Source organism: Mirounga angustirostris, unplaced genomic scaffold (genome assembly GCF_029215605.1).
Source record: "Mirounga angustirostris isolate CCGP_5_RB_7025 unplaced genomic scaffold, mMirAng1.0.hap1 SCAF_8, whole genome shotgun sequence".
Classification (NCBI taxonomy): domain Eukaryota; kingdom Metazoa; phylum Chordata; class Mammalia; order Carnivora; family Phocidae; genus Mirounga; species Mirounga angustirostris.
In genome coordinates, this window is record NW_026991716.1 from 146,001,536 (window position 1) to 146,015,108 (window position 13,573).

At 40.2% G+C, this 13,573-nt stretch overlaps 1 protein-coding gene across 4 annotated transcripts in view; it reads left to right on the top strand.

Annotated features, from left to right (window-relative positions):
• Nucleotides 1-13,573, top strand: part of TBP (TATA-box binding protein) — a 25,608-nt gene continuing 12,035 nt past the window's right edge. For 3 of the 4 annotated variants that reach the window (XR_010413854.1, XR_010413855.1, XM_045865931.3), the window contains exons 1-4: nt 3-159; nt 2,774-2,976; nt 6,804-7,195; nt 11,792-11,879. Coding sequence is in view for 2 of the 4 variants with exons in the window: in XM_045865931.3 (XP_045721887.1) it covers nt 2,923-2,976; nt 6,804-7,195; nt 11,792-11,879 (534 nt within the window). In the remaining 2 variants the exon portion in view is untranslated. Of the gene's footprint in view, nt 160-2,770; nt 2,977-6,803; nt 7,196-11,791; nt 11,880-13,573 lie in introns of all 4 variants that reach the window. The other variant, XM_045865930.2, reaches the window with a different exon arrangement.

Consider the following 13,573-nt stretch of genomic DNA (forward strand, 5'->3'; position numbering starts at 1 on the left):
GGTAGCTTGTTGAGGCCGAGGCTGGAACTGGCGGAAGTGACGCTATCAACGCGCGCCAGAAGTTTAGTCGGGTCGGGAAGGGGCGCCGGGGCGGGCGCTTAGGCCGCCTGCGGCTTAACTTCGTTTTCGCGGGCCAGCGGTGGTCTGCAGGGACTCCAGGTAACAGCCCCTTTTGCTTTTCCTCTTCTCTGAGGATTCGCGCAGGGGCGACCCCCTCAGCGAGGCCTTGGAGCCATGGCGGGGGAGACGCCGAGTGGGCGCAGGCCGCGGGGGGAGGGGAGCGGGGACGTTCCTCTGGCTCGTGCCGCCGCTCGGGCCTGTACCGGCCGCCCACCCAGCCCGGCCTCCTGCCCGACGCCCGGTGCCCTCGGCGGGTGTGCTTCGGAAGCGGCTTTCCACCCTTGGAGGGCCCGGGACAGAACAGCCCCGCACATCCCAGAGCCGGAGTCGCCCTGTCCTGCCGTCCTTGTCTCCTTGTCGATGTTGGAGGGCAGGTTCAACGTGGCCGGTGTCCACCTGCTTTGCCACCAGCCGGGGTGGTTTTATTACAGAGCTGTGCTTGAGACTTGCACGTTTTGTCAGAGGCCAGAGATTTCAGGCACGATAGAGCGTAAGGTGTAAATACCCAGCTCTCTGTTTACCAGGCCCTAGGTTTCTAATTTAAAAGCCTAGATAGGCTTCCGTGCGAAGAAGAATGTGCTTGGAGGCGATACAGAGTTGATGGATTCTTTTCCCTTATCAGCGATTGCCTTTTAAAAATATCAGATTTGGTGCTTCAGTTTCCAAAATGGGAACACACTCTGCAAGCAACTCTCTTTTTGACGGATAAGTTAGTTTTATAGGATAAGTTCCGAGTAATAACTAAGTATAGTAACTGCGGTTTAATGGCGAGGAAAGATGGTCCGTCCCATCACTGGGAGTGAGAGATGAGCTCTGAACAACCATAACATCAGGCCCCAACCTAGTGCCTCTACACCTAGTGTAGACTTGAGTTTGCCAAATGGGGTCTGGAGCCACCAGTTTCTGGATAAATCTCTTGTCATGTTTATGAGTGCTTTAAACCCCACTCTCCTTTCTTGCCTCAACCGTAGCAGCGACTGCTTTAAGCTGAACTTCCAGCCTCCAGTTTTATCTCTTCGAATTCATCCACACTTTTGCCAAAGTAGATCTGTTCACGCTGCACTTCAAAATCTTGTCACTGCTCTTTTGCCAGTGTAAGAATGGGTAAAACTCAAAAGCAGTGTGACCGCACTGGTACTTGGTATCTCCTCTCTTAAGCTTGTTGCTTGCATACTGCATGCTCTTTCAGTCTTTGTCCTCTTACGATTGATCTTTTGCCTGAAATTCTGATTTGTAAATTTCTGCTTACCTTGCTAGACCCAAGTTAGACAGTGCGTGCTTTGTGAAAATATTCCCCTTCAGAAACACTTGGCAGTTATTCTCTTTCCATAGCATGTATACGAACATGCTATGGAAAGAGAATGCGTTTATTGTATGTGTTTATTCATGTATGTGTTTATTCTTGATTACGTGCTATGTGCAAATAGAGATTGCGAAGACATTTGCTGGATTCTGCATTCAAGAACTTAGCATAGTACACCTCTGTTATTATAGCACTTCAGTTTGGCAGTAATTATTTGCATACCCTTCAAATTGAACTCTGATGCTAATGACTATATCCTCATCATTTTCATATTTGTAGCACTTCTGTTATAGGATAACAATTTTAAAAATATACTTTTTTTATATCTGACATTTTCTGAAACAGACTGTTCATTTTTTCTCTCTCTCTCTTTTTTGGTCTTTTACAGTGATGGGTATGTAGGATATATGATTTCTCTCATTCATCCAACAAATATCTGAGTGCTTGCTTTGTACCAATACATGCTTGAAGATCATATGTGTCTTTGATATATCAGCAAGTTCTATATGTGACAATATCTTAGATGATAATGTTTAAACTGAAATCTAATAATAATAGCAGCTAACATTTATCCTGTGCTTAGTATGTGATAACTAGATGCTGATCTTGATGTGTTAATCAGCCGGTCCTATTTGATTCAGTCAGTTCTTATAGCAATCCTCAGCAAGTTAAGGATCCATCTGAACGAAACTCAACAAAGGGTCTATCAGTAGTCACTTGGTTTTTTGGTCTAAAAGAAATAAAAAATGTGTAGCCAGTAAAGAGCTGATGAGTTAAGGAAAACTAGATAGAGCACAGTTTATATTTACAGGTTTTAAAGAGATCAACTAATAAAACATGTTTTATTTATTTTGGGGTCTGTAAAGCTTCTATCACAGTGTTCTATTAAATTAGTAGATCAAAAAATGATCACAACAAAGTGTATTGGATCCAATTCAATATTTATTGAACTTACACCCAAGACATTGTGGAGGATATAAAATATCTAATAGCACTGTGTATACAGTGCCCAATAAATATTTCTACTCAGATATGACAGTTTGCTTAGGAATTTGTTTTCCCTGAGTGTTTTTCCCCAAAGGTTTTTAACGTTGATTATGACACCTTAATTTTGAACATTCTAAGTATTTAAATATGTAATGAAACAATTTTTGTTCTATTGACAGTTTTACATGCAGTCACAATAAACATGGAAAGAATAACATTTCAGCATTATAAGGTTAAAAAAATATATTCCTAAATAGCTTCATTGTTTTTTTTTTTCCAGTTTTTGTGTAATCATGGAACTGGTTTATAAGACTACAGCCTGCCTGTGTTCTTATATTAAACTTTGAACTTTTTTCAAAGCAGATTGCTGTTTCTTGGTGTACATGAAGATAACGCAAACAGTTGAGGAAGTTGCTAAGAAGCGCGTACTGGGGATGCTCTAGGAAAAGACTGAATGCCGAGGCGAGTTCCAGTCCAAAGGTATTTGATTTACCAAGAAGAAAGTGAACATCATGGATCAGAACAACAGCCTGCCGCCTTATGCTCAGGGCCTGGCCTCCCCTCAGGTAATACAGCTGGAGGGAGGGTGTAGATGGCACAGAATCTGCATTGTTAGAGACAGTGTAAAAAGGAAGGAAGGGAATTTAACCATTTATTGTTGAAAATGGATTTATATGGTTTCAAGTTTCTCTTATTCTGTTGAGAAGTTCTGTTAGGCTTTGAGTAGGCATGATAGTGTTAAATTTTGGGAGTTTATTTGGAAGTTAAAATATGTATTTGTCTATAAATCTTAATCTTTCCATAAATGTTTATGAAACGTTGATTATCGGTTCTCTGATTTTGAAAGTAACTCTAACCAAATTATTTTCTGGTTTTATCTTTTTTATGTTTAAGGTTCCAAATAACATGCCTACTTTTATTTTTTATTTTTCTTAAGATTTTACTTATTTATTTGAGAGAGAGAGGTGGGGGAGCGAGAGGAAGAGAATGTCCAGCAGACTCTGCACTGAGTGCAGAGCCCGACACGGGGCTCGATCCCTTGACCCTGAGATCATGACCTGCGCCGAAACCAAGAGTTGGCTGCACAACTGACAGCTCATACCCAGGTGCCCCAAAACGTTACATTTTTTTTTTTTTTTTAAGTAGATATGGTATTTGTGGGGTGCCTCGGTGGCTCAGTCAGTTGGGCATCTGACTCTTGGTTTCGGCTCAGGTCATGATCTCATGGGTCGTGGGGTGGAGCCTTATGTTGGACTCTGGGCTTGGCGTGGAGTCTGCTTGGGATCCGCTCTCCCTCTCCATCTGCCCCTCCCACTCGTGCTCTCTCTCTCTGATAAATAAATCTAAAAAAATATATAGCCTATAAGTCAGAGAAAGGCAATTATCATATGGTTTCACTCATGTGGAATTTAAGAAACAAAATAGAGGATCATAGGGGAAGGGAGGGAAAAATAAAATAAGATGAAATCAGAGAGGGAGACAAACCAAGAGATTCTTAACTCTAGGAAACACAACTGAGGGTTGCTGGAGGGGAGGTGGGTCAGGGGATGGGGTAATTGGGTGATGGGCATTAAGGAGGACACTTGATGTGGGGCGCCTGGGTGGCTCAGTCAGTTAAGTGGCTGCCTTTAGCTCAGGTCATGGTCCCAGGGTCCTGGGATCAAACCCCACATCGGGCTCACTGCTTGTTGGGAAGCCTGCTTTTCCCTCTTCCACTCCCCCTGCTTGTGTTCCCTCTGTCGCTGTGTCTCTCTCTGGCAAATGAATAATAAAATCTTAATCCCCCCAAAAAAGGAGGGCATTTGATGTAATGAGCACTGTGTGTTATATGCAACTGACAAATCATTAAACTCTGCCTCTGAAACTAATAATAAACTATATATTAATTGAATTAATTGAAACTAATAATACACTATATATATAATTAATAGAATTTAAATGAAAGTTTTAAATAACCTTTAGATATAATTTTCATAAAATGAAAACACCCATTTTAAGTGTTTCAATAATTGTATGTATCTGTTTGTATACACCTGATCTGCTAATCCATAGCTAAAGATAGTTTTGCCTTGCCTAGAATTTCATACAAACTGAATATCAGTATGTGCTTTTTTGTGTCTGTCTTCTTTCCCCAATATTACATTTGTATGTCTGCAGATTCCTTTTTTTTGCCAAGTAGTACTCAGTTGTATGGATGTACCACATTTTGTGTATCCATTCTCCAGTTGCTGACATTAGGGGGGTTTCTAGTTTTGGGCTATTATGAATAAAGTTGCTGTAAACATTTGTGAACAGGCTTTGTGTATACGGTTTCTGTCTCTCGGGTAAATACTTAGGAGTGGGATTGCTAGGTCCTATGGTAAGTGTATGTTTCACTTTACAAGAAACAGTCAAACCATATTCTAGTTCCCCCAGCAGCATGTGAGAGTTCTGGTTGGTCCACATCCTCACTAACACTTGCGGCCTTAACTTTTAGCCATTCTAGTGGTTGCTTAGTAGTATTTCTTCGTGATTTGAATTTGCATTTTCCTGATGACTAATGATCTTGAGCATCTTATCAAGTGCTTATTGGCCAATTACATGTCTTCATTTGTAGAATGTCCTTCTCATCTTTTGCCCATTTGTTTATTGGATTATTTGTCTATCTTTTATTGAAGTGGAATTGCTCTTCATGTATTGTGGATACAGGTTTTTTCTCAGGTGTAGGTACTGTAGATGATTTCCCTCAGTCTGTGGTGTGCCTCACTTTTTAATTTTCTTTACTGATGTCTTTCAGAAAGTAGAAGCTCTTATTTTTTTTCTGAAGTCCATTCATCAGTTTTACTTCATCGTTAAGTGCTTTTGTGTTCTAAGAAATCTTGGCTTACCCAAAGTCTTAAGGATTTTTTTCTTCATAGTTTTAGCTTTTACATGTATGTCTGTGATCCATTTTGAGTTCATTTGTATATGTGACATAAAGAAAGGCAGACTTTTCAAAGTAACACAACCTGAATGTTTTCTAGCCAATATTTTATAGACCTGTTACATGCAGTAGAATAATGCCTATAATCTTAGGGCTGCAGTATACTTTTGATCCTCCTCCTCTCACATTCTTTCTGCCACTATGTTGGTTAAACAATTTAACGTAAATATCTTAGACAGTTTTGGTTTCTGCTTTCTGCCAGATAAAGTGGGAAAGGATCATGGCTCTCTTTTGGATCTTGCACCCATTTGAGAATCTAATGAAAACTATGGATTCCTTCATGCAGAAATATTGGATATAATTTTTTTTTTTAAAGATTTCATTTATTTATTTGACAGAGAGACAGCGAGAGAGGGAACACAAGCAGGGGGAGCAGGAGAGGGAGAAGCAGGCTTCCTGTGGAGCAGGGAGCTTGATATGGGGCTCGATCCCAGGACCCTGGGACCATGACCTGAGCCGAAGGTAGATGCTTAATGACTGAGCCACCTAGGCACCCCAATATTGGATATAATTTTCAGAGGTCCACAAAGTCACTGCAAGCTCTGCAAGCTCCATTGGCTCCATGGATTTTGGTGTTGGGTGAGAGCACTGGACTGGGTCTCAGGAAAACTTAGCTGTGATTGTGGCTTCTCTACTAGTGAGATCTGTGGTCTTAGGAAAGTCATTTAGCTTCTTCTGCTGGTGTCAGTTTTCTTGTTCTTAATGTGGGATGAACAGCATCTATTTTTCCCTTTACCAAAGGGCTATTTTGAGACTCATAAGTTAATAAATGTAACAGTGTCTGGAAAAGTTAAGCATTTGGAAAAATAAATTGATATTGTTCTGATAGATGCGTTGGATTTTCTTGATTTAAACTTTTTGGAGAGCAAATGATCCACCTTTTTGAATAGTAGTCTAATAATTGTCGTTATTGTTATTAACACTTCAGTGTTTTCTAGTGCCTGTCATTGCGTTGAATGAGTTAAGTGACATCTCTAGGGTAAGCATATATATCATCCAAACTTGGACAGATCCGTTGAGAGTGAACAGGGAACTCCCCAGGCAGTATACTAGGGTAATAGTTTAAACACGGACGGGCAGTCACTCCAACTATTTCCTTTATTCTAACGGTATTAGAACATTATTATCCTGTAGATATGCCTGAAGGGCTAAGCAACTTTCTCGAGTTTTCACATGTAGTAAGTCGCAGGGTTGGATTTCACACCTAGGTATGTATAACCCCACATACTGAGGTTTTACCTACTATGTTATGGTGAAGAGGAAAGTGATATGTGTAAGAACAGCAAATGCCTTTCTATTAAGGCGTCATAACGCCATTTATATTGGGAAGGCATCTGTCCTCATGCCTCTCACCTCCTCTTCTACCACACAAGTGCCAGAAACACCCAATACCAGCTGGCCTAACTATACTGTTCTCCTGACTTTGCACAGGGTGCCATGACTCCTGGAATCCCTATCTTCAGTCCAATGATGCCTTACGGCACGGGACTGACTCCACAGCCTATCCAGAACACCAGCAGCCTGTCTCTGCTGGAGGAGCAGCAAAGGCAGCAGCAGGCCCAGCAGCAGGCGCAGCAGCAGGCGCAGCAGCAGGCCCAGCAGCAGGCCCAGCAGCAGGCCGTGGTGGCGGTTCAGCAGTCGACATCCCAGCAGGCAGCCCAGGGGGCCTCGGGCCAGACACCACAGCTCTTCCATTCACAGACTCTCACCACTGCACCCCTGCCAGGCACCACTCCCCTGTATCCCTCCCCCATGACCCCCATGACCCCCATCACCCCTGCCACACCAGCCTCCGAGAGCTCGGGGATCGTGCCGCAGCTGCAGTGAGTACTGTGTGTTGTGTCTTCCCCCTCGCCCTGGAGGGGTGCCTCGACTGGGTGCTGCTCTTCTTTGTTTTCAGGTGGATTGGTTTGTTTCAGGGTGTAGTACCAGTGGTAATTGTGTGTCAGCATCTGCTCTCTCTCTCGCATGAGAAGGGGATGCTAAGCTGCCTGAGGGATTGGGTCCCCTCAGTAAAAGGCTCTCATAACATCTTCAGACATTTGGTGGCTTGTGTTTATAATTGGGGCCAAATACGTAGACACAAGCTACCAAATTGTTACAGACATTTTCCTGAAGCTGATTTGCTGACTCAAGCCTTATGTAGTCTCCTTCCCTTGTGAAGTTTCCGGTTTGGGGGGAGGGAAAATTAGTTACTTAGTCTTTGTTAGTTCATAGTGGTCCTTGTTTGTCTTCATCGGTTATTATGAGGGCTGCTTATAACTCTTTGGAGAGCTGTGTCCTTTCCACAAGCTGAGGATGTCTGTTCTTGTCCTAAATGGACTTTTCTCCATAAATGAAATGGGTTCTCTATGTGACAGCATTGGGTGCTGGGTGGGTGGGATGGGAAAACAATTCTGGAAAACATAAAATATTCTCATGCGATGAGAAGTACATAGCTTTTGCTTTTAGGAAACGGCCAAATGGAAGGGTCATTTGCAATAACTACATCATCCAGTTTTCTTTTAAGCCACCTCTGGTCATTTTTAGGACTAATAATATTTAATTGTGGATCCTGTTATCCAAATCTGGCCTTGGGTGTTTGACCTGACACAGTTTTAAGAATCAAACAGTTTTCATTTTACTGATTTAGAGAGATAATCACTTGTGAATTCACCTTTGTCAACACCACTCCCTGTTTTGCACGCTTGTCTGGGTCTTATGGGCATTTAAGTTTGCACCTTTGTTTAAATCATCAGTTATAACCACTTGTGATGGGGTGTTTGTTTCTTGCTGGCACCTTAAACTTTCTGGTATTCTACAAAGCATCTAGTCAGCCACATTACTGAGTTTCCATATCCACTAAGAGCCCTTCTGGGTGGGAATTTCAGTGGCCTCTAAATCTTACAGGCTTATGAAGATTTGGGTAAATAATTAATGTATAAGAATACATTTTTAAGGGGCTGGCTGGCTCAGTTGGAAGAACATGTGACTCGATCTCAGGACTGTGAGTTCGAGCCCATGTTTGGTATAGAGATGACTTAAATAAATAAACTTAGAAAAGAAAAGAAAGAAAAGGATTCTGGGGAGATGGCAGAGCAGGGGAAATGCCCTGGACCAAATGGCTTTGGTGAATTCTTCCAGACATTTAAAGAAGAACTAACACCAATCCTCAAACTTTTCCAAAAAAATTGAGGAGGGAATGCTTCCTAACTCATTCAATGACTATGCTGACACCAAAGCCAAAGACACTGTAAAAAAAAAAAATCTACAGACCAATATCCCCATGATCATTGATGGAGAAGTCCTCAACAAAATACTAGGAAACATCATTAAGCAGCATATTATACACCATGACCAAGTGGGATTTTTATTCTTAGAATGCAAGGGTGGGTCCGCATACAAAAATCAACCAGTGTAATATGCCACAACAATAAAATGAAGAAGAAAAGTGATCATCTCGATTGATGCAGAAAAAGAATGGACAAAATTCAACACCCTTTCGTGATAAGAACATAACAAAATAGGAAAAGATGGAGACTACCTTAACATAGTAAAAGCCATATGTAAAAAATCATAGCAAGCCTAATATTCAATGTTGAAAGATTTAATGCTTTTCCTGTAAGATCAGGAACAAGGCAGGGATGACCTCTTTCTCCACTTACATTCAACATAGTACTGGAAGGTCTAGTCAGAGCAATACTAAGAAATAAAAAGCATCCAGAGTAGAAAGGAAGAAGTAAAATTACCTCTCTTTGCAGGTGTTATGATCTTATACATAGAAAATCATAAAGACTCCACCAAAAAAAAAAAAATGTATTAGATATAATAAGGAAATTTATTTAGAAAAGTGGCAGGATACAAAGTTAACACTCAAAAATCAGTTGCATTTCTGTACACAAACAGTGAATAATATAAAAAGGAAATTACAAAAGCAATTCCCTTAACAACATGAACAAAAAGAATAAACCAAGATTAACTGAGGATGTGAAAGATTTAGAATGAGAACTATAAAACATTGCTGAAAGAATTAAGACCTAAATAAGTGGAAACACATCTCATGTTCATAGATTGGAAGATTTAATATTGTCCAAATCTTAATACTACCCAAAATGATCTATGTTTTCAGTGCTATCCCTATCAAAATCCCAATGATGTTTTTTGCAGAAATGGAAAAACTCACTCTGCAATTCATATGGAATCCTAAGGGACCCTGAATAGTCAAAACAATCCTTAAAAAGAAGAGCAAACCAGAGGACTGACACTTCCTGATTTCGGAGCTTACTACAAAGTTACAGTAATCAAACAGCATGGTCTTGGCATTGACACACACATATAGACCAATACAGTAGAACAGAGAATCCAGAAATAACCTTTGCATATATGGTCAATTGATTTTTGTCAAGGGTGCCAAGACTGTTCAATGGAGGAAAGATAATCTTTCAACAAATGGTGCTGGGACAACTCGATATCCGCATACAAAAGAATGAAGTTGGGCCCTTAACTAACACCACATACAAAAACTAACTCAAAATAGCTCTCTGGTGGTGACGACCTCCCCATGAAAGCATGCCTCTTGCGAAGGACCTCCTTTACCCGTTCCCGGAAGAGGAGAAGAGGAAGTACAAGAAGAAGCACCTGGTGCAGGCCCCAACTCCTACTTGATGGACGTGGAGTACCTGGGATGCTACACAATCACCACTGTCCTTAGCCATGCACAAATGGTGGTTTGGTGTGTGTGTTGGCTGCTCCACTGTCAGCCCACAGGAGGAAAAGCAAGGCTTCCTTTAGGTGGAAGCAGCACCAAAAGCACCAGGAATCAAGACGAGTGGGAAACTATCCCAATAAACGGGGCACCTGGGTGGCTCAGTTGTTGAGCGTCTGCCTTCAGCTCAGGTCGTGATCCCAGGGTCCTGGGATCGAGCCCCGCGTCGGGCTCCCTGCTCTGCGGGAAGCCTGCTTCTCCCCTCCCACTCCCCCTGCCTGTGTTCCCTCTCTCCCTGTCTCTCTCTCCGTGTCGAATAAATAAATAAGATCTTTAAAAAAAAGAAACTGTCCCAATAAACAGATTTTGGATATAAAAAAATAAAATAAAAACTAACTCAAAATAGATGAAAGACTTAAATGTAAGACCCAAAACAAAACTCTGGAAGAAAACAGGACAAAGGCTTCACGACATTGGACTTGGCAGTGTTTCCTTGGATGGGACACCAAAGGCACAGGTAACAACAGAAAGAAACAGATCAGTTGGGCTACATGAAAATTTTAAAAACTTGTGTATCAAAAGACACTGTTCACAGAGTAAAAATGCAACCCTCAAGGTGGGAGAAAATGCTTGCAAATCATGTAACTGATAAAGGATTATTATCTAGATATTTAGAGAACTACTAAAAACTCAACAACAAAAAAAGAGCCTGATTCCAAAATGGGCAAAGGACTTGAATACACATTTCTCCAAAGAAAATACATGACTGACCAATAAGCACATGAAAGGATGCTTGACATCACTAAACATGTAAATGCAAATCAAAACTGCAGAGAGATACCACCTCATACCCGTTAGGATGGCTACTGTCAAAAACAGCATATAGTAAGTGTTGGGGATGTGGAGAAATTTGAACCCTTATGTACTATTGGTTAAAAAAAGAGAAGAAGAATACCTGTAGCAATTATATGACTAAATTTGTGGTAGATGTACCACAACTTACTTGATTCAGTTTGTAAGGAGAGAAATGCTAAAGGTAGGTGTGTATATAAAATTGATTGGGAGAAGACAGATGATATAGAAATGAAAACATTCATTGGGTTGATCATTCTAATTGGTCTTACCGTTGTGTATTGAGGTACACAGCTATCCTCTTACCCAACCAAATTGTGAGCCATCAAGTTTTCAGAGTATTGCATTTTGACAGGACAGGAAAAGAATCAAAAGCAGCAATGAACTAGAAACAATTGGGGATGTATTTGCAGTCTGGAATCAGTATTTACAGGACAGTGATGTTCCGTGCCCATCCATGATGGTTTATGGGCAATTAGTTTCATTCAAAGGGCATATAAGGGCTTCACAAAAGGCTAAGGCATGGCTCTAGGGATAGATGGGTGTAAATCCTGACTCTACCACTTAGGAACCATGATTATCTGGAGCAAGTTAACTGTCCCATTTAAGCCTCAGCTTCATCTGAAAATGTGAGTATTAATAGTTACTACTTCATAGTACATTGTTAAGTATCAAGTGGGATAACCTGTGTAAGATGCTCACCGTGGTGTGTGGTAAACAATAAATGTCAACAAATTAAAAAAATTTAAAACTTAAATTGGTTTAAATTAAACTAATGTAATTAAATTTGTTCTAGTAAAAGAATCAGATTTCTAGATAATTATCTAACATCTCAACCTATAAAAGTTAAATAAATGATGTTTTCTTTTCAAATTTCTTGCAGAAATATTGTATCCACAGTGAATCTTGGCTGTAAGCTTGACCTAAAGACCATTGCACTTCGTGCCCGAAATGCTGAATATAATCCTAAGGTTAGAGCAATTTTAATGTATTTCAAACTATAATAATACAGGAATTTATTGTTAAAGGTCCCTAAACCAAAAGATGTCATGCTTATGTTCGTTGACACCAACAAAATGAGGAATTAAAGCAAAATGTGTATCTTTTTTTTTATCGAATAGCTACCATGTGAGAGACCCTAGAGTCATGGTAGTCTACAAGTTAAACTACTAAAATTTATGTACCCATTGTGATGGGGATCCTGTGACATTAAAGAACAAAATATGTGGTATGGTTTCATTTATGTTTTGAAATTGATGTAGAAGGGAATGATACGTTCTCTGGAATTTACTTCAAAATAATCCAGTTGGAGAATTGGGGAAGGGCACTTGGGTAAAACAGGATTGGCCAGAAGTTAATAATTTTCAGAGTTGGGTAGTAAGTACAAGGGAGTTTATTATATTTTTCTGTATTTGTATAACTTTTAAGCTTTTTATAATAAAAAGATTATGAGGTAAAAATACAAGATTTTTGATGTTAAGATGGCAGCTTGAGTACATGGTAAGACTCAGCATTAGTAGATAAGCTATTTTTTTAAAAAATAGTAAATATTTGCATTCACAAATGAGTGGACATTCTTTGAGGACTAGACCAGACAGACCAGGCATTTGAGTGTAGAAGATGATCAGATTGAAGACCTTCGGGACAGGGCCCTGCAGAAGACAGTTCCCCTAAAGTTGAGAACGTCTATTATTAGCATGCAGTTAACTTTCATACATGGGGAGCTGATAGTAAATTTATTTTGTCTAACAAAGGAAGAATAAGGTTTTATATAAGAAAGAAAAAAGCAAGCAGAAAGAAAAACTCAAGAATTTAACTGAATTATATGTGACAGGCTGTCTGTGTAATGTGTGTCAGTGTCTGCTTAGTGCCTCTCATTTTTGCCAGGTTAGCACCATTTCCTTTACCGAAATCTCCCATGTCCCCCCTTTGGTTAAATTCCCAGTCTAGGTTGCCCATGAGGGTTTTACTCCTTTTCTTATTTGGTATTATTTGAATGTCATCTTGAAAGAGTGGCCAAGTGGCAGCATTTTAGCACCGGATATTTGACAGTGGAAGAGTAGCAAAGAATAAGAAGCATCTTAAGTATCATAAGAATTAAGTGAAATTCACTTCATATATCCAGTTTTTGTTTTTGTTTTTGTTTTTGTTTTGTTAAGTTTTCTTATGCCTAACCAGAAGAATTAACTCCCAAGAATCAGTTGGGTCAATTATAAGAATGAAGTCTTCTTCTCAAGTGATTGTTCTGTTCTGCGTCCCCCCTCCCCACCCCCAATATTTATCCACTTAACTAGCAATTGTACCAGTACTACTTGGCTGGCCAATAAAATAGTTGAGGACAATTTTATTATCTGACTCTGTTTTAGCCAGTGAATTTATGATTGTTGGGGGAGTGGTTTCATTTGTTTTTTGAGCCACAATCCAGGAGCTCCTGTCTTAGTTCAGGAACTCCCCAGTCAGGGTAGAAATCTCATACACAAAGTGAAATCATGTTCTTGTACCACATTTTGCGAACAGCACAAAATGATTAAAACCAAGGGGAAGAAGTGAGAGAAAGAAAAGGCAGTAAATATACAAAGTCTGTTGTCCTGTCCTTGATTCAGAGAAGTCTTGGGAGGAAGCTGTATTTTCAGGAGTCATCACTTTCTGGAGGCCTTTTAGTAGA